This window comes from Protopterus annectens, chromosome 13.part0 (assembly GCF_019279795.1).
Source record: "Protopterus annectens isolate FY-2018-M chromosome 13.part0, PAN1.0, whole genome shotgun sequence".
Lineage (NCBI taxonomy): Eukaryota > Metazoa > Chordata > Ceratodontiformes > Protopteridae > Protopterus > Protopterus annectens.
Window position 1 is genome coordinate 345,762,279 of NC_056747.1, and position 19,376 is coordinate 345,781,654.

The 19,376-nt window shown below is 43.6% G+C and overlaps 1 protein-coding gene across 1 annotated transcript in view; it reads left to right on the top strand.

Moving 5' to 3' along the window:
- The window catches only part of MED12 (mediator complex subunit 12), a 4,088,267-nt gene that overhangs the window by 638,543 nt on the left and 3,430,348 nt on the right, over nucleotides 1-19,376 (top strand). Inside the window, exon 8 of the mRNA XM_044054827.1 lies at nucleotides 770-916. Within this exon, the coding sequence (XP_043910762.1) occupies nucleotides 770-916 (147 nt within the window). The remainder of the gene's footprint in view (nucleotides 1-769; nucleotides 917-19,376) is intronic.

The following is a 19,376-nucleotide window of genomic DNA, read 5'->3' on the forward strand; positions in this document are numbered from 1 at the left end:
TCATGCTTTCTCAGCATGGACTTTTGTCTTGCCACTGTAAGTGCTATAATGATTTTAAATGGTGGTATAGTTAAGTTTAAGGCATTGGGCCTAATAATTATTGTGGGGTTTTAATATTGATTCATGTTTCAGTGCATGCCATATTAATGTACAAATTCAAATTTAAGTGCTTGTAAACGGCGCATCATTGCATCAAAATAAAGATGAAGCATCAGGGTAATACAGATGTAAAGCTGAAACAAATTAATGCCCAAACTGAAGCTTCAAAAGATCAGTACTAGGGAATTCCTTGAAGCTGGCAAGGGTTTAGGACACAATCAATTATTCTGGTAAGAAAAAGAATTCTGATCCAATGAATTAAGCAAACGAAAGCCAATATGAAAGCTGGTATCGCACAAGAATCTTTGAGAGGTAAGTGGACCAAAGTTGTATGGAGCAAGATAGACGAGACTAGAATCTTTTAAAGGGCTGCATGACCCATCTTTCAAACAGTGCAAGTTCTGCAGTACCAGTTATCTGATGTCAACAAACTGGTAATTGGCTGTAACTAACTGCAATCACATGCATTGTCATAGGATTTCAGAGACTTTATTGTGTGAGCACTAATGTACTTGGAAATGCTTATTTGAAAAGTTCTACTGCAGTTTCATTCATTGATCTAGTGTTTTGTTTGTGTGTGTGTGTGTGTGTGTGTGTGTGTGTGTGTGTGTGTGTGTGTGTGTGTATATATGAATATATGAAATTATCTTAAAATATCTTTTCCCCACAGAGTATTATTCTATGCTGTCCTAGTGCCTTGGTGTGGCATTACTCCTTGACAGATAGTCGAAATAAGACAGGCTCACCTCTTGACTTGTTGCCTATTGCACCATCTAACCTTCCCATGCCTGGTGGCAATGATACCTTCACCCAGCAGGTATGTAGGAGTTTCGTAATTTTTGATTTCCATTGAATTATTGCAGTATCTTTCAGAGATGATCCATGTCCGTGTTCGACTTTGTTTTTCCACTGTTTTTATTTTTCCAGAGGCGCTTAGGAACTTGACTGTGTGGTCTTCACCTTTCTAACCTTTAAAGGATTCATGTTTTTGAATGGCATTGATAGATTTGTGATGCTGTGCTTAAAGATTAATGTGCAACTGATAATTGGCTGTGTTATCTGTTCATGTTTGCCCTTCTCACCTTTTAGGAAAGCAGTCTTTAATAGTGGGGCTAGTAGCTTTCCTTTGTAAGGCATTGATGCTGTCGTAAAATTGCTGTCAAGGTACAACTTCCAAAAGGTTTGGTACATGTCATGAACTTCTTTTCCATGTATTTTTGCATTATGTTCTGTGAAGATGTAGCGGAGGGCCGCCTTCTGACCACCCCATTTCCTAACTACACCACCTCTGGGTGTAGAGGTCCTGTGGCATTGGGCCTAATAACACCTCTGGACAGGTATCATTTTCCCAGTTGCACCCACCTTCTCAGCCATTATTATTTGCTTGTGAAAGGGGCGGGCTGCAGTAATAAATGAATAGGAGAAGACAACAATGGTAGATTATGATAAGGGGTTACTTTGCATGGAAGGTGGGTTACATTGTAAGCATTTATATTCCACCCAAAAGTACTGCTTATGGAGCTTAACAGAATTATGAGCTAGGTAACTAACTAGCTTCCAGGAGGGAAGTGTTAATTGGGAGGGAACTGGAACCTGATATGAATGTATGACAGGGAACTAGAAGGGAAAGCTAAGAAGAGGCTTCATTTCTGAATAAATATGAGAATATTTGAAACGGAAGATGTGAAATTACTAGCAGGAACCCAGACAGAATTCACATATTGTTCCCCAAGGTACAATATCTGGGTTAGACTGGACAGAAATTATATTTGACAGTAGCTATTTCAGAATGTATGCCAATAAAGAAGGTAAAGATGGAGGGTTGTTGGTCAAGTAAAAATGACACTGGTGCTTTCCTACTGAAAGTAGAGGAATTAAAGTTATGATTAGTAGAAATTATTGGAGATGTCCTTCAAGAATGCAACTGCAGTCATAACATATGGGTTGTCCTGCCTCAGGCAGCCCTCGGTCGGCCGAATTCCAAAGTCTGGGTCCGGCGTCGGCTGGTGTCGCCTCCTCTCTGACGTCACAACGGCTGGAGTATAAAGGCATCGGCCGACGCCATCTTCTCCAGTCTTTCTTGCCGCTCGGTGCCCGAAGCAGAAGCAGTTCGCAAGTGCCGGTCGGTCAGCTCCTGTGTTTTCAGTACCGAAGTCATCTAAAAGCTAAGTACCCCGTTGGGGAACATTTTTTCTTGCCTCAGCCGATGTCAGAACAAATTGAGAAAGTTAATAATTGTTTGTCTTGTGGTAAATAAATACCTCCTAAGGACTTCCATTCTTACTGCCTTCCTTGCCTGGGCCCAGACCACGTCTAGGCCTGTGCTGTCTGTGCTTGCTTTAATAAGCGCACTCTCAGGCACCGGGCAGAATTTGCCGAAGACTTTTTCGGTGAATCTTTTGCGTATATCATGCCGTCGGATCAACCGACAACTCAATCTGCCAAAAAACGAAAGGACCGGGACCGACATCCTCAGCCCGCGTCCACCACCAATGCTACGCCTAAACCCTCCGCTAGTGCTTCGGTCCCTTCGGAAGCGGTAATTCAACCGCTCCAGGCCGATGACACAGCGTTAACACGACCTTCGGTCTCTGAGATCTCTCTGGTGCCGGTTGTTGATTTTCCTCCGGAAACAGAAGATGTTCTTCATTCCACATTGCTGCAGTCCTAACACTTGGGTAGTCCGCTGTCCCAGTCGGCCCGAATACCAAAGTATATGGCTGACGTCGGTCAAGGCGCATTAGTCTGACGTCAGGACGTCAGGGTACAAATGCGCATGACCGACGTCATATCCTCAGTCTTTTTTTCCGCATGGTCCGATGCAGAAGCAGTTTTGCGAGTGCAGGTTGGCGTTCTGAAATTTTCTGAAGTCGGAGTTTCAGACCGAATCAAAGTTGGCTAAGTACCCCGTTGGGGAATATTTTGGTTTTTTCTTGCCTCAGTATTTAACCGGATGTCAGAAAAAGTGAATAACTGTATTTCTTGTGGGAAACAGATACCTCATAGGGATTACCATACCTTGTGTATACCTTGTTTAGGGCCTGAGCACGACGTTGTTGGATGTCGCTCTTGTGCTAGATTTAACAAACGCACTATAAAGAGAAGATTAGACTGTGCCAGGTTAGTTTTGGGAAGCGTTGTAATTATAAAATGCCGCCGGATGCTCCGGCGCTTCGCCAAAAGCGCAAGGACAAAGCAGCAAAGCCTAGGTTGGAAGAACCGCAGTCCCGGACGTCGGTTCTTTAGAAGGCTCAGTGGAGCCAGAGGTTCTGCCAGAAGTTTCTTTGGAGTCTCAGGGAGAGACTTTACTGTTACAAGATGTGTCCTCTCAGGAGGTAGGCCAGGCTGAAGGGGCTTCTCAGGTGGCTGTTCTCCCCTCTCTTCCTAAGGTGGTTAGGCCCTCCCTTCTGTTTCCAAGGCTTCTTTGAGAGGCAGGCCAGGTTTAACTTCAGTGGGGGTCTCTCCTAGTTCTTCAGGATCTTTGCCTAAGAAACATATGCTTAAAATGGCAGAAGATTTGATTACTATGATTAGAGGTTCTATGCCCCCTCCTGATAAGAGGCCTAGGGTGGAACCTGAGCTTGAGAGTTTTGAGCAGTGTTCGAGGCTTCTGAGTCTTCGGCTGAAGACTTGCAGGAGTATCCTCCTTATTCTGATTCTGATGTGGATGATTCTACTCCTTGGCTTCTCCTCCTGAGGATTTTTCTTTTCGGAGACTCTTCATTCCATGAGGGAGCATTTTAAATGGGAAGGTCAAGATTTCTCTGATTCCAGGAAGAGGCTTAGGGAATTTTTGTTTTACCCCAGCATAGGCCTTTAGCTATACCTCCTGTTCTGGATGTGGTGGAAGATGTTTTGCAGAGGCTTCCCTGAACCCTGATTCTTTGCCTCCTGCCCCAGTTAAACCAGATAGGTATTATAGGGTGCCTGAAGCTCATAAGTATCTTTTAAGAGTCCTAGGGCAGACCCGGAAACTGTTTCTCAGGGGCCTAAAGGTGTTAAGGCTTCTGTTGTTAAAAATCCTGTTCCTCCTGATAGAGGCAAGGGCTTTGGATAGATGGGGAAAGAAGGTGTATACTTCTTCCACTTTAGCCATGAGGGCTTTGAATTGCCAGTTTCACATGTTAAAATATCAAAATTATCTCCTTTCACAATTGAAGTCTAAGGTGGATGCTCTGGCGGAAGGTATTGAGTGTAATGAGTTGCAGGATTTAGTTCATGTGTCTGAACAGGTGGGTAAGCATTCCTTGCAATGTGGTTTTGATGCTGTGCAGGCCTCTTCGAGGGTGGCTGCCACTGGTTCTGTTCTTCGTAGGCACGCCTGGCTGAGGGATCAGAATTTAGCTGAGCATGTTAAGACAAGGATTTTGGATGCTCCGTTACAGTCTGACGTGTTGTTTGGTTCGCCTGTGGAAGCAGTTTTAAAGAAAATGGAGGACAAGGCTAAGTCTATGCAGACTGTTAAAGATTTTTTGCAGGTTCAGCCTCCAAGTTTAGTAGAAATTGGCCTACTAAGGGATGGACATATCCTGCTTATGATTCCCAGTCTAGGGGTAGGTCTAGACGTGGTAGGGGCAGAGCTCAAGGTTCTTTTAGGCCTAGAACAGGGAGTTCACCTGCTCAGTCTTCTGGTGAGGGCAGGGGTCAGTCCTTTCAGAACAGACCCAATGACCTGCCTTTTCAGCTGCCAGTGCTTTCTCGTCTGGCAGCACCTTTGGGAGGAAGGCTGGCACTTTTCAAAGAAAATTGGAATTTAATTACCCAAGACAGATGGGTATTGGATATCATTCACCACGGTTACAGGTTTTATTTCCATACCTTGCCTCCTTTCAAAGGCATGCCAGACATTCCTCCTCTACAAAGAAAAGAGGCTCACAAGCAAATTTCTCTGTTACTCCAAATAGGGGCCATTCAGCCGGTTCCTGTGCCAGAAAGGGGCCTAGGATTTTATTCTCGCCTGTTCCTAGTACCAAAGAAGGGGAACACGTGGAGACCAATTTTGGATTTATCTATCCTCAACACTTATCTGGACATTCCCAAGTTCAAAATGTTGACGTTACAACAGCTTTTACCTCTGCTAGGCAAAGATCACTGGATGGTAACTTTAGATCTCAAGGAGGCTTACCTTCATGTACCTATCAGACTAAGTTGCAGGAAGTATTTGCGTTCGAGCTGGGAATTCCCATTATCAGTTCTCTGCATTGCCCTTTGGCTTATCTACTGCCCAGAGTATTCACAAAGGTTCTGGCTCCAGTGATAGCTTACTTCAGGCTAAAAGGAATACAAATCTATCCTTACTTGGACGACTGCCTGATTCTGGCTCAAGAAAAGGAAGACCTTTTACAGCATTTGGAATATGTGATAGCAGTGCTAAGATGCCTGGGGTATTCTGTGAACGAAATAAAGTCCAGTCTAGTACCCTCTCAAGACATGTGCTTTCTGGGTGTGAGACTGAATACAGCAACCCAGATGGCCTTTTAACCCCGGACAAACAAAAGAATCTTTCCCTTTACTTCCATCAACTATCTCTTCAGTCCGGGCTGACTGCAAGGACAGTCCTTCAAGCCTTAGGGTTCATGGCATCTTGTATTCTGGTACTTCCCAATGCCAAACTGCATATGAGGAAGCTGCAATGGTATCTCAAAAATGTATGGACACAGCACTGCCAGGATTTGGACACTGTCATTCAAATAATACCTTGCATTCAAAAGGAATTTTTGTGGTGGGCTCAGGAATGTCACCTAAACAAGGGACTCTCTGTGACCCGGCCAGAGGCGAGTCAGATTCTAACGACAGATGCCTCAGACATAGCTTGGGGAGCTCATCTGAATGGAAAGTGGATACAAGACAAGTGGCCTGCCAGACTACAGCATCTACATATCAACATGAAGGAGATGTTAGCAGTCCAGTTTGCATTACTGGCTTTCAAGAAGTTACTTCTTCCAGGGCAGGTGTTGATTCTAACAGACAACACAACTGTCATGTGGTACATCAACAAACAAGGGGGAACACATTCTTACCCTCTATGCAGGCAAGCAGTGATTTTATGGGAGACTGCGCTCAGCTTGCAACTAACTCTTCAGGCAAGGTTTCTGCTGGGAGCACAGAACTCCTTAGCAGATGTGTTAAGCAGACAAATCATGGATCCCCACGAGTGGAAACTGGATCTTCATGTATTTCGGAAATTGACAGTGTCATGGGGAACTCCAGACATAGATCTGTTCGCTTCTCCACTAAACCACCAGCTGCCAAAGTTTTGCACTAAAAGGTTTCATCACACAGCTTGGAAAGTGGATGCTCTTTCTTTCAGTTGGAAAAATCTTCATGTGTATGCCTTTCCACCTCTGCCTCTTCTCCCAAAGGTACTCCTAAAGGTCAGACAAGACAAGCCAAGGATGATTTTAATAGCTCCAGATTGGCCTCGGCAACACTGGTACCCATTACTGAGGAGTCTGGTAAGGAAGCCTCCATGGCCTTTACCTTTGATTCCACACCTGTTGTCTCAGAGGGACGGTCATCTACTCAATGTCAAGCTTCACGCTCTTCATCTAACAGCCTGGCTTATTCTATTTTGAAACACAGCAGGTCTCAACTTCCTCAACAAGTTTTAAATGTGATTATGGAAGCCAGAAGACCTAGTACAAGGAAAGTGTATGCATGAAAATGGGAGAGATTTTATTTTGGAGTGCAGCAAAGAATTTGGAGGTTTCTGAGCCTAATTTGAGTGTGGCTCTTCAATATCTTACTGAGTTATTGGACAAAGGTTTGTCTTTCTCTTCCATTAAGATTCATGCTGCAGCAATTTCAGCTCACTATGATTGTGACCCACCATTGTTTTCTCATCCTTTGTTCAAGCAATTTCTTAGAGGGGCAAAGAATATAAGACTCCCACGTAGAGCTCCTACTCCTGCTTGGGATCTCAATTTTTGTTGGAGAAACTTACTCTACAACCTTTTGAGCCTCGGCTACTGCTGAATTGAAATACTTGTCATGGAAGACTGCTTTTGTTGGCCATTACTTCTGCAAGAAGGGTTTCTGAATTGCAGGCCCTTATGGCGGTTGAGCCTTTTGATTTTCCATAAGGATAGGGTATCATTACACTAATCCTTCCTTTATGCCTAAGGTGGTTTCTAGTGGCTTTAAACCAAACTATTCATTTGCCTACTTTCTATGCAGATCCCCAAAATAAGGGGGAAAAGATTTTGCACACTTTAGATGTACACAGGCAGTTGCGTTATTGTTTAAGCAGGACTAAGGATTTTAGGCAGTCTCAGCAGTTGTTTGTTTCTTTTGCTTTGAGTTCTCAGGGCAAGCCTGTGTCAAAACAAACTATTTCTAAGTGGATTGGGTTTTGCATTGCATTTTGTTATTCCCATCATGGCAAGGAGATTCCAGCTGGGATTAGGCCTCATTCCACTAGGGCTACTGCCACTTCAACAGCATTTCTAAGGGGGGTGGCAACTAAGGATATTTTGGGGGCAGCTACTTGGAGTTCAGTGCATACTTTCTCTAAGCATTATCACCTTCCTCTCTACTCTAAATCTAGGGCTGGTTTTGCCACAGCTATTTTGCAAGGCATGTTGACAGCTCCTGCTTCTTTATGATTTGCCAGCCTCCCTTACCTCTGCTTTGGGATTCTACCCAAGTGTTAGGACTGCAGCAATGTGGAATGAAGAACATAGTACAGTTTTGTACCTACCATAAATGTAGATGTTCGAAGATCCACATTGCTGCAGTCCAATTTACCCTCCCTCCTTCCCCTCTGTGTTTAGGGGTGGTTGTGTGGGTGGGGTTATACTCTTGTAAATTTGTATATATTGTGCATATATTTGGTGCAGGAGTGTTTTGTGTTTTTTGGTTTTGGCCTTATCTTTTTAGGGTCTTCTGACATCTGGGGCAAGAAAAGACTGAGGATATGACGTCGGTCATGCGCATTTGTACCCTGACGTCCTGACGTCAGACTAATGCGCCTTGACCGACGTCAGCCATATACTTTGGTATTCGGGCCGACTGGGACAGCGGACTACCCAAGTGTTAGGACTGCAGCAATGTGGATCTTCGAACATCTACATTTATGGTAGGTACAAAACTGTACTTTCTGGATCTACCTGACACCATTTCTGTAGACAAGGTTACTCCTGCACGTGGGGCTGCTAGGCCTCCTGTATCCATGTCCATTAAGGCCTTTGCACGTGCTAAGGCCGCCAGCCAGGCCAAGGCCCATCCTAAACCTGCTGCTCAGGCCCCTTATTCTGATAAACAGATCATGTCTCTTGTTGCAGATCTTATTTCTCTTATCAGGGGGTCTCAGCCTCATCCAGACAGAGGTTCTCTGCCACCTGCAGAGAAAAGGCCCAGAACAGAGCAGGCTGACAACCTCTCTTCAGATGAAGCCTCTGGGGATTCTGAGCATTCTGATACCCATGAAGAATCCTTCCAGGCCTACGAGGACTCTGATGCTGAGGAATCAATTCCCTCTGCCTCCCCTCCAGAGGATTTCTCGTTTGGTGAAGTCCTGCATTCTATGAGGGGACATTTTAAATGGCAGGGTCGGGAATTCTCTGATTCCAGGAAAAGGTTACGTACCTTCCTCAAGCTTCCCCAGCACAGACCTTTAGCTATTCCTCCAGTTATGGATGTTTTGGATGTTTTCTCTGACTCCAGTGCTAACCCTGATTCTCTCCCCCCTGCTCCTGTCAAGCCAGATAGATATTATAGGGTCCCTGACACTCACAAGCATCTCTTTAAGACCCACTCTGTGGATCTAGAAACTATTTCACAGGGCCCCAAGGGAGTGGCTACTTCCACTGCCAAAAATCCACTACCAGCGGACAGGGAAGCTAGGTCCCTGGAGAGATGGGGTAAAAAAGTTATACCTCTACCACCCTAGCCATGAGGTCACTCAACTGCTTTTTTCACATGTTTCAGTACCAGGATTTTTTACTGGATGATTTACAGAAAAAGTTAGCCTCTCCTGAACCTATTGATAGGAAGGCATTGCAGGATCATATACATAACACTCAGCAGGTTAACAACCATTTTCTTCAGTGTGGTTATGATGCATTGGAAGCTTCATGTAGGGCAGCTATGACTGGGGCTGTGATACGTAGACATGCTTGGTTAAAAGATCAGTCTTTGCCTGACCATGTTAAAGTAAAGTTACTGGATGCACCTCTGGAAAAACAGAAGCTTTTTGGTGCTAATGCACAAGATGTGTTGAAATCCATTGAGGAAAAAGCTAAGTCAGTACAGACGGTCAAGGATTTCCTTCAGGTTCAGCCACCCAGATTCAGCAGAAACTGGCCTTCAAAGAATTGGTCCTTCCCATGCTCTGACAAGTTTCAAAGGGGAAAAAGCAGGCGTGCCCAAGGTAGAGGGCAATACCGAGGATCCTACCGGGGCCGCCAATGGCAACCTCCAAATCAAAGAAGTGGTGCAGACAGCCCAGCTGCACCACAAGGACAATTACAATTCCTTGACTTTCATACCGCCTACAAAGGCTCAAAGAGAAGCACCTTTGGGCGGAAAATTGTCCTTATTCTCAAAAAACTGGCATATCTTAACCAAGGACAACTGGATACTGGATTTAATAGACAAGGGTTACAGATTCCACTTCCATACTTCACCAATAAGACAAGGCATGCCAAACCTGCCACATCATCGGCAGAGGCGCACTCTCAAGTTTCAAAGCTGTTAAGTATAAAAGCAATAGAAAGGGTTCCTCCTCAGGAACAAGGCCAGGGATTTTATTCAAGACTGTTCCTTGTTCCAAGAAAAGAAAACAAATGGAGACCTATACTGGACTTTTCAACTCTAAATACTTTTCTCATTGTGCCAAAGCTCAAAATGCTGACGCTGCAGCATCTCCTTCCCATGCTGGGCAAGGGGTCATGGCTGGTCACTCTGGACCTCAAGGAGGCATACCTGCATGTCCCAGTCAGACAGAGCTGCAGAAGATACCTCAGATTTTTTGCAGGGACAGAGCATTATCAATTCTCAGCATTGCCGTTTGGCTTATCTACTGCGCCCAGAGTGTTCACGAAATGCCTGGCATCAGTAGTGGCACACTGCAGACTCCAGGGGATTCAAATATACCCCTACCTGGATGACTGCCTCATACAAGCAGACAACAAACAAACCTTAAAAGCAAACTTGGACTATGTCATTCAACTACTGCAGGCCTTGGGATACACAGTCAACATTCAGAAGTCAAGACTAGTACCATCGCAACAGATTATTTTCCTAGGAGCCAAACTGGACACAGAAACTCAAATGGCCTACCTCACAGAGGAAAAACAACAGCAGTTACCAGAGTATTTCAAAGGCCTAGCAAAACTCTCCCAGCTGACTGCAAGGAAAATCCTGCAGGCCCTGGGGTTCATGGCATCTTGCATTCTTCTGATACCTTTGGCAAGACTTCATGTGAGAAAGCTGCAGTGGTATTTAAAAAGCTTATGGTCTCAACACAGCCAAAGCCTAGAGGACGTAATCCCACTTATTCCATGTCTGCAAAAGGAATTTTTGTGGTGGGCTCAAGCAAGTCGGTTAAACAAAGGCATGTCTTTAAACAGACCTCAAGCAGGTCAAATGATTACAACAGATGCCTCAGATCATGGATGGGGGGCGCACATGGAGGGCAGATGCATTCAAGGCCTGTGGACACCAAAGGAAAGACATCTGCACATAAACCAAAAAGAGATGTTGGCAGTGATACATGCAATCGAGACTTTCGAAAAAATCACTACAATAAGGACATTTGCTAATAAGGACAGACAACACCACTGTCATGTAGTATATAAACAAGCAGGGGGAGGCACTCATTGTTATCCCCTCTGCAGACTAACAATGCTTCTCTGGGAAAAATCCCTGAGTCTGAAGATACACTTGCAATCCTAGTTTGTGCCAGGCAAGGACAATGTACTGGCGGACAAACTGAGCAGAAATTTCTTGGATCCACACGAATGGATGCTGCATCCTCACATTTTCTCAAAACTAACAAAGACATGGGGAAGACCGGACATAGATCTCTTTGCTTCCCACTTAAATCATCACCTGGAAATGTTCTGGACAAGGACCCACCATCCTCTAGCCTGGAAAACGGATGCTCTCTCCTTCAGCTGGAATTCCCTAAAAATTTATGCATTCCCTCCTCTACCTTTGCTGACCAAGGTGATACTGAAGATCAAAGCAGAACAACCAACAGGCATTCTGATAGCTCCAGACTGGCCATGGCAACACTGGTGCCCATTGCTGTTGAGCATAACTCTGACCAGACCGTGGCCCCAGACCATATGGCCCCTACTCCTATCACAACACAATTACAGGACTGTCCATCAAGACCTGAAAACATTGCATCTGACAAGCCTGGAGGTTACCATGACTCCTACAGCTATCTCTCTTTCCAAAGCAGTTCAAGAGATCTTACTGGAAGCACGCAGACCTTCCACCAGAAAAACCTATTCAGCCAAGTGGAAGAGATTCAGCATCTGGAATGCCAACAGGGGTCAGGACACAACATTACTGAGTGTACCTCAGATTTTAGAATACTTGGCAGAAATGTTTCATACTGGACTCTCATACTCTTCTATAAAGATTCACGCCTCAGCAATCTCAGCAAAATACAATTGTGACCCACCAGTGTTTTCACATCCTTTACTAAGACAGTTCCTAAGAGGGATAAAGAATATCAAACCTCCCAGAAAACAACCAGTACCTGCATGGGACCTCAATTTCGTTTTGGAAAAATTAACTCTTCCTCCTTTTGAGCCAGCAGCAACTTCAGAGATGCAATTTCTATCATGGAAAATGGTATTCCTATTGGCAGTCACATCTGCAAGAAGAGTGTCAGAGATACAGGCACTCATGGCAGTGCCTCCCTTCCTCATTTTTCATCAGGACAGAGTTTCTTTAAGAACCAATCCTACATTCATGCCAAAAGTTATTTCCAGGGTGTCTCTAAATCAAGCTATTCACCTGCCTACTTTCTTCCCCAATCCTCAAAATAGGGGGGAAAAACTGCTGCATACTTTGGACATTCACAGGCAACTACGCTACTACTTGGACAGAACTAAAGCCACCAGAAAGTCTGACCAACTGTTTGTAGCCTATGCTGCTGGAGTACAAGGAAAAGCAATCTCCAAACAAACAATTTCAAAATGGATTGGACACTGCATCAGATTCTGCTATTCTTTGCATGGAAAAGGTGTGCCAGCCAATATTAGGCCACATTCCACCAGAGCTATAGCCACATCCACAGCTTTCCTAAGAGGAGTGGCAACAAAGGACACTTTAGAGGCTGCTACATGGAGCTCCGTGCATACATTTACCAAACACTACAACTTGCCCTTATACTCCAGATCCCGAGCAGGCTTTGCTTCGGCAGTCCTGCAGGGGATTTTAGCTACACCATCCCTCTCTTAGTTCCATCCACCCCCAGCTTGGCTATGGTATTCAACCCATATGTTATGACTGCAGTTGCATTCTTGAAGGACATAGTACAGTTTTGTACCTACCATAAATGTAGATGTCCGATAGATATGCAACTGCAGTCGGATTTTCCCACCCTCCTACCCCTCTGCAACCTTCTTTATGGGTCCCTATCCCTATTCCTTTTAGCTGGGGGTATCTCCTATGGTGTATCTCTTTATTACTGTTGTGCATGTTTGGAATTTCTTATCCATTCACCAAATTTAGCCTTCCTAGGTGGGCACCTGGCATCTGGGGCAAGAAACACTGAAGAAGATGGCGTCGGCCGATGCCTTTATACTCCAGCCGTTGTGACGTCAGAGAGGAGGCGACACCAGCCGACACCGGACCCAGACTTTGGAATTCGGCCGACCGAGGGCTGCCTGAGGCAGGACAACCCATATGTTATGACTTCAGTTGCATATCTATCAGACATCTACATTTATGGTAGGTACAAAACTGTACTTTGTTGGGGAAGATACCGATGTCTTCAGAAGGGATAGTTTAGAGGAGTTAATAGCCAAAACTTTTCTTGAGGTAGATAACTGTTGAATGTGATGGGCAAGAAGGTGCAACTGTGACCATATTTTTAGGATGTGCAATGAACTGATTTTAAAAATACCCCAAAGAATACTCTGTCAGAAATATTGGGAGAACAAATGGTTGTAAGTAATGAAATGAGCTGGGACACAGTATCTGAAATGCCTAGACATAGTAAGGACGCAAGTTTTTCTGTTGGCTGCCAAAAAAGGAATTACTAGAAAACTGAAATCAAAATCTAAACCAAATGTATTTGAAGTAATGAATATTGTAAAAGAGAACTCCAAAAGAAAGTGTCCTAACAACCTCCAGAAAAAACAAACAAAAAAAAACAATGTACTGCAAATAGAGTACAAACCATTTTAATCCAAACGATCAAGGCAGATGAATTTATCACATCACAATGCAGGTTAAGCACTTTTGTCCAAGTACATCCCAGACTTACTTCATCAGAGCAATTGTTACAATTCACAATCCTTTTTTATAACACTCAGCCAATCAAACCCCCCCCCCCCAAAAAAAAAATCCTAAGCAAACAACAATTAAACAGTTGATCAATTAACAAGCAAGTTGTATAATAAAAATGTTCCCTTTCTTTAAAACTAATTTTTTTTGTACAAAACTTGAATGTTAAAACCAAAGGCCTCTAAACCCATTCATAAACAAATGCAACTTTGTACATGTCAAACTTTCAAATTGTGACCCTCCAGTCAATACACTATTTTATTTCTTGTTTTGATTGTTCAAAAATAGTGAAAATAAAAATAGTGAATATATTTGTTAATACTTCAAGTTCAGAAGTCACAATTACAAGTCTTTGTTTAAAATGAACATAAAAACCTTTATAACTTAGCAGCCCTAATCTTTAAAACACTGTTGATACTAATAGTTTCATTGGTACTAGCGTATTATCACAACCACGCTTTCTCACCAGTCGCAAGCACATTTTCTCGCCCACTCCTTACATGCTCCACAGTGTAGGCCGCCTAACAGTGGAATAATCATGCAAAGTCCCTCTTAGCATACTATTAATCTGTTAAGTCATGAATTGAGTAACCAAACAACATATTACTGCAACCATGTTAATTATGATATTGAGTCCTTCGTTTTTCACCACGCTCTGTGCTCCCTGATCAAAACTAAAATCCACACAGCATGTAACGGACTTGTCTTTACTAAATCAGATCACTCATTCAAACAAAATTTCTTTTACTGTAATACATAACAGAAGCTTTGATCCATTCTCTGACTTTCATATACATGCTTCTGAACTGTCTTTGTCTTCCCCCTAGACTATATCTTTTAACAGTCAAACCAACTTAGACCGATGAAATCCTATGCAAAATAGTAAATAATTCCAGTCTCAGTTAAATACTGTGGGAGCAAGGCTATAGCTTACACAATCTTACTTCTGTTATATCAATAACATGCTGCCAAAATGTGTGCTTGTGAAAATACAGATAACAGGTTAACAAGAAGGCATGGTTGTGATAATAGGCTACCGAGAAAGTGTGGTTGCGATAATACGCAAGTACCGTTTCATTTAGCCCTGGGGTTCTGGCTGTATCCCGATTAAGTCTGGGATGTACTCATAAACGCGCTTAACCTGTATTGTGTATAAACACAATTGTGTATATAAAATAAATGATAAATATATTGTGTATATAAATTTTGTATAAATTCCATTTACCTTGACCATTTGGATTAAAAAGGTTTGCACACTATTTGTGATAGATTTTTTTTTTTTTTTTTTTTTTGGAGGTTGTTTGTACCACTTTCTTTTGGAGTTTTCATGGTTGCTTTTTGTACAATGATTGAGAAGGGGACCTGGCATTGAATCAAGGAGAAGGAAATGAGAATGGGGCTGAATGCAGAAAAGCTATGGTCCCAAAGAATAATCTTACCAGGCTGATTGACCTGCTGTCACAAGTAGTGGTTACACAAACCACTGTTTTGAATGCTAGCACTTCTACACTGCCTGGCAATCCGCAGCAATTGTTCGGAACTTTTTCAAGCCAATCAACAAACTTTGTGGGGAGAGGAGCACTAGGTTGTGTTGATTTTGTCACAACCTGGTAGTTTGTGGGAGACTCAGCTTCGGCAGAGAAACAATGGAGCTACTACTTTTTCTAACCAGACTGTTCCTTTTGAAATAAGAATGTGCTCTGAAAACTTAAATTTTGAAATATGGACTGGTAAGAATTTCAATTTTTATTGACAATGAAATATCAACAAATGAGACTTTTGCTGACATAGTCAGGAGTTTTAAAGACAAACTGTTATTACTGCGGGGTATGCAGATTTAAGACTATTTAAATGAATGCATTTTGGTTAAGAGTCCCAAAAATGCTACATGTAGGGAAATATCCTAAATATGTTTAACCTAACAGTAATTTCCACAGTGAGTTTATGGAATTATTTAACAATTTTGGTGTTGAATTGATGGAGCTGATGGTACGGAATTATGAAGGTAAAAAAGAGAACATATCGGATGATATAAAAATTTTAAATAATAAAATTGCATCAGACTTAATGTTTACTGTGGAAAGACCTAGGTATATGAATGCATTCAATGATGTTGATTTGTATTGTAATGTTTGTAAAAGAAAATTAAAGAAGATGCAGAGGGATTTGATTGAATACCGTGAGGGTAAGACTTATCCACCGCCAAGGAGTACACGTGTGAATGGGGGTGATTGCATCAGAGTGACTGAAAACTGTGAATTAACCGAGGAAGGTGTTAACAGTTTCGAGGCTCCAGTTTTCCCTTTAAGTTATCCCCCTTTGAGAAGAAGCGAACGTTTATTCCAGAGACAGGGGGTGAACATTTAGGGCAGGGACAGGTATTACAACAGCTTAATCTGGGCATTTTGAGGCAATGTTTCAACTGCCTCATGTACACAGACAACCCTCTCCTCCTATCACCAAACACTAATACATGTGAGAGATGCAATTATACAGCCAAACTGGAGGCTAAGCTCTCTCAACCCAAGGTTGGATCAGACAGTCAAGAGGACAAGGGAAATGCTTCCATCACACCCACCAGTCTCACATAGACCCATTAAACCAGCACCGGCAAAAAACACACAAACACATGCAAACATACTCAGGGGCTCTAAATAAAAATCTGCAAAAGCAACAGAGACCTCCAAAGCAGACATCCAAGCAACCTCCACCCCCCCCCCCCAAAACAAATCATAAAACACATACTTCACAAAACCAGTGTGCCATGCAATCACAGCCCTTGAGGGAAAATAACATACCCAACATACTACTAATAGGTGACTCTATAGTCAGACACACTGACGTCCCACTCACTAGGCTGAATGAGAAGGTTACTGTTAGCTGCCTGTCGGGTGCCAGGATCCGTCACATAACACAAGCACTCGGGTCACTCAGGAACAAGTACAAATACGACTGTCATTGTCCATGTTGGTGTGAATGACCTGAGCCGTACCTCCCTGGACTACATGAAAAGAGACATGGAAGAGCTCTCTCATCTTGTGGCCCAGGCCGGTATGACCCTGAGTAGCATCTTGCTCTGACTAAGAATACCACCACAGTATAAAGAAAAAAATTATCAATTTCAACAATTGGCTAAGTTTCTGGTGTCATTCAAAGGGGATCCAGTGTCTGTCCGCCTAGGATGATATGCTCGACAAGCCACGCTGCTTTGCTAGAGACTGCTTTCACCTGTCACCCTTAGGCTTTCGAATACTGGGCAAGGCTCTTGCCACCCCCATAATGCCTTTTTTAGGCAAGGCTCAAAAGACAAACCCACCGCCGTAAATAGCACAAGTAACAAAAAACTGAGGGTAATGTTACTCAATGCCAGAAGTTTAAACCTCAAAATGCATGCACTCGAGGCACTACTCATTATGGAGAAAAATCAATATATGTGCAGTAACAGAAACCTGGTTTAAGGCTCCAGAGAGCACCCCAGCACTACCAGGCTACAACTCATATCATACATTTCGGCCACAGAACCCGGACCGAAATACAAAAGGCAAGGGCGTATCCATATTCATCAAGGATACCCACACCTCCAGGATATAGTGGCACAGCACGATGCTTCAGAGATCATCCACTTGCAACTAACAATGGGCAAAACTGCAATTCAAATTGTAGCTTGCTACAGATTACCCACCATGTCCCAGGACCCCCATTCCGCAATTCTGGAAACACTGGTGAAATATAAAGGTCCTACCAAACACCCTAATATTGGGTGATTTCAATTACCCAAACATTAATTGGGCAAACTAGTCAATTACTAACTCCCTTGCCCAATATTTCCTAGAATTTATAAACTCAAATGCCCTGGATCAACTGGTCAGCAGTTCCACCAGAGGTGACAACATATTGGACCTGGTCGTCACCAACATGGGCGACCGGTGCTCCTCACTGGAGGTCAACCCCTTACTGGTTAGATCTGACCATAAACAAATAACTTTGGATATCCACATTCCGCCTCCACCCCCGGACAAGGAAACCACCGTAAAAAACTTTTCAAAAGCAAACTTCACGTTACTTAAGACCGAGGTAGAAGTTTCAAAGCCCCCCATGCTGAAGGATAACATTGTCCAAGCTGCAAAATTGTTTACTGATGTGTTATACGGGCACCTACAAGAATGCATGGATCGTGCTATCTCAAGCCAAACCAAGACTCACTCATCCAAGAAAAGGAAACCAGTCTGGTGGACTCCTGCCATAAACAAGCTATACAATAGAAGGAGGAAACTAGTACAGAAAAGAGTAAAATCCCAAGAAGGGAAGACATCCCTGATCAGTATCAGCAAGAAACTACGATCCCTCATAAAGTCATCCAAGGCGAGTTTCAAAAGAAAAATTGCCAAGGACTCCAAAGATAACCACAAGGCATTCTTTAGCTATGTCAAGAATCTGTGACAATGCTCAGATCTGCTCGGAGTTGGTGCAGAATGGTACAAAATACATTGAACCGACTGATATTGCCAAAATCCTGGCAGACAGGTTCAGCGCAAACTTCACCCCCTCTCACCCGCAAAAGGGCCCATAACCATACCAGAAGAATGTAGAGCTCCTGAAATCACAGGCACTGAGGTTAAAACAGCCCTCTCCAAAGCCAAAAACACAGCATCAGTGGGACTGGACGGTGTCCCAGCCTGCATCCTACATGAGTTCAAAGACAAACTAACCCCTCACCTAAACACACTGTTCAAACTCAGCCTCTCCACAGGTTACATACTCAGAGTGGCGCACAGCAACGGTTATTATGCTCCACAAAGGTGGAGCCACAACAGACCCCAGGAACTATCGACCTATAAGCCTTACTAGCTTGATCTGCAAGGCTATGGAGTGCATCATCATGGAACTCATTAACAGAGACATTGAGAACCTCCAAACACTGGACCCTACCCAGTTTGGCTCTGTCAATGACAGATCATGCCTCCTAAACCTGGTGGACTTATTTGCGACAGTTACCAGGGCTATAGATGAGGGAAAGGTGGTACACACGGTCTACCTAGACCTCGCAAAGGCCTTTGACACCATTCCCCCTTCTAGTGTTATAGACAAGCTCACCAGCCTGAACATAACCCCCTACGTCACAAGATGGGTTGCCAACTGGCTCACAGACAGCACCCACATGGTAAGAGTTGCAGGAGCTAGGTCTGACTCTAAATCGATTACAAGTGGCGTTCCCCAGGGCTTAGTCCTAGGAACCCTCCTGTTCGGCATATACTCTTCAGAGGTACAGGCAAGCACAGGAGGATTATGGCTGACCAAGTTCACAGATGACTGCAAACTAGGGGCTATAATTGCCTCTCTGGCTGACACAGGCATCCTCCAAAAGGGTCTCACTGAGATGGACACCTGGTGTCAAGATCATGGCCTCAAGCTAAATGCCAAAAAGTGCATAATCATCCCCTTTGGAAAAAACAAAGTACCCACAAACTACCACGTAGGTGGTATTCCCCTAAATACGGAAGACTTAAGGGATCTGGAGACCCAAGTAGATAGTAAACTCTCCTGTGATGATCACATTGCCAAAGTGGTTAGAAAATCCTTCTACGTGGCACACCTTATCACAAAAAGGTTCGCGTCCAGATCAAAAGATGTCATTTTGCCCCATCAGACCCATCATAGAGTACAACGCCCCATTAAAGATGTATCTTACAGGACACTTGCAACAGCTGGAAAGACCACAGAAGTACCTCACCAAGAGGATCACTGGCCTCAGATGCCCTATGCAGCTTGACTGAAGAAACTCCAGCTGTACTCTGTTGCATACTGCC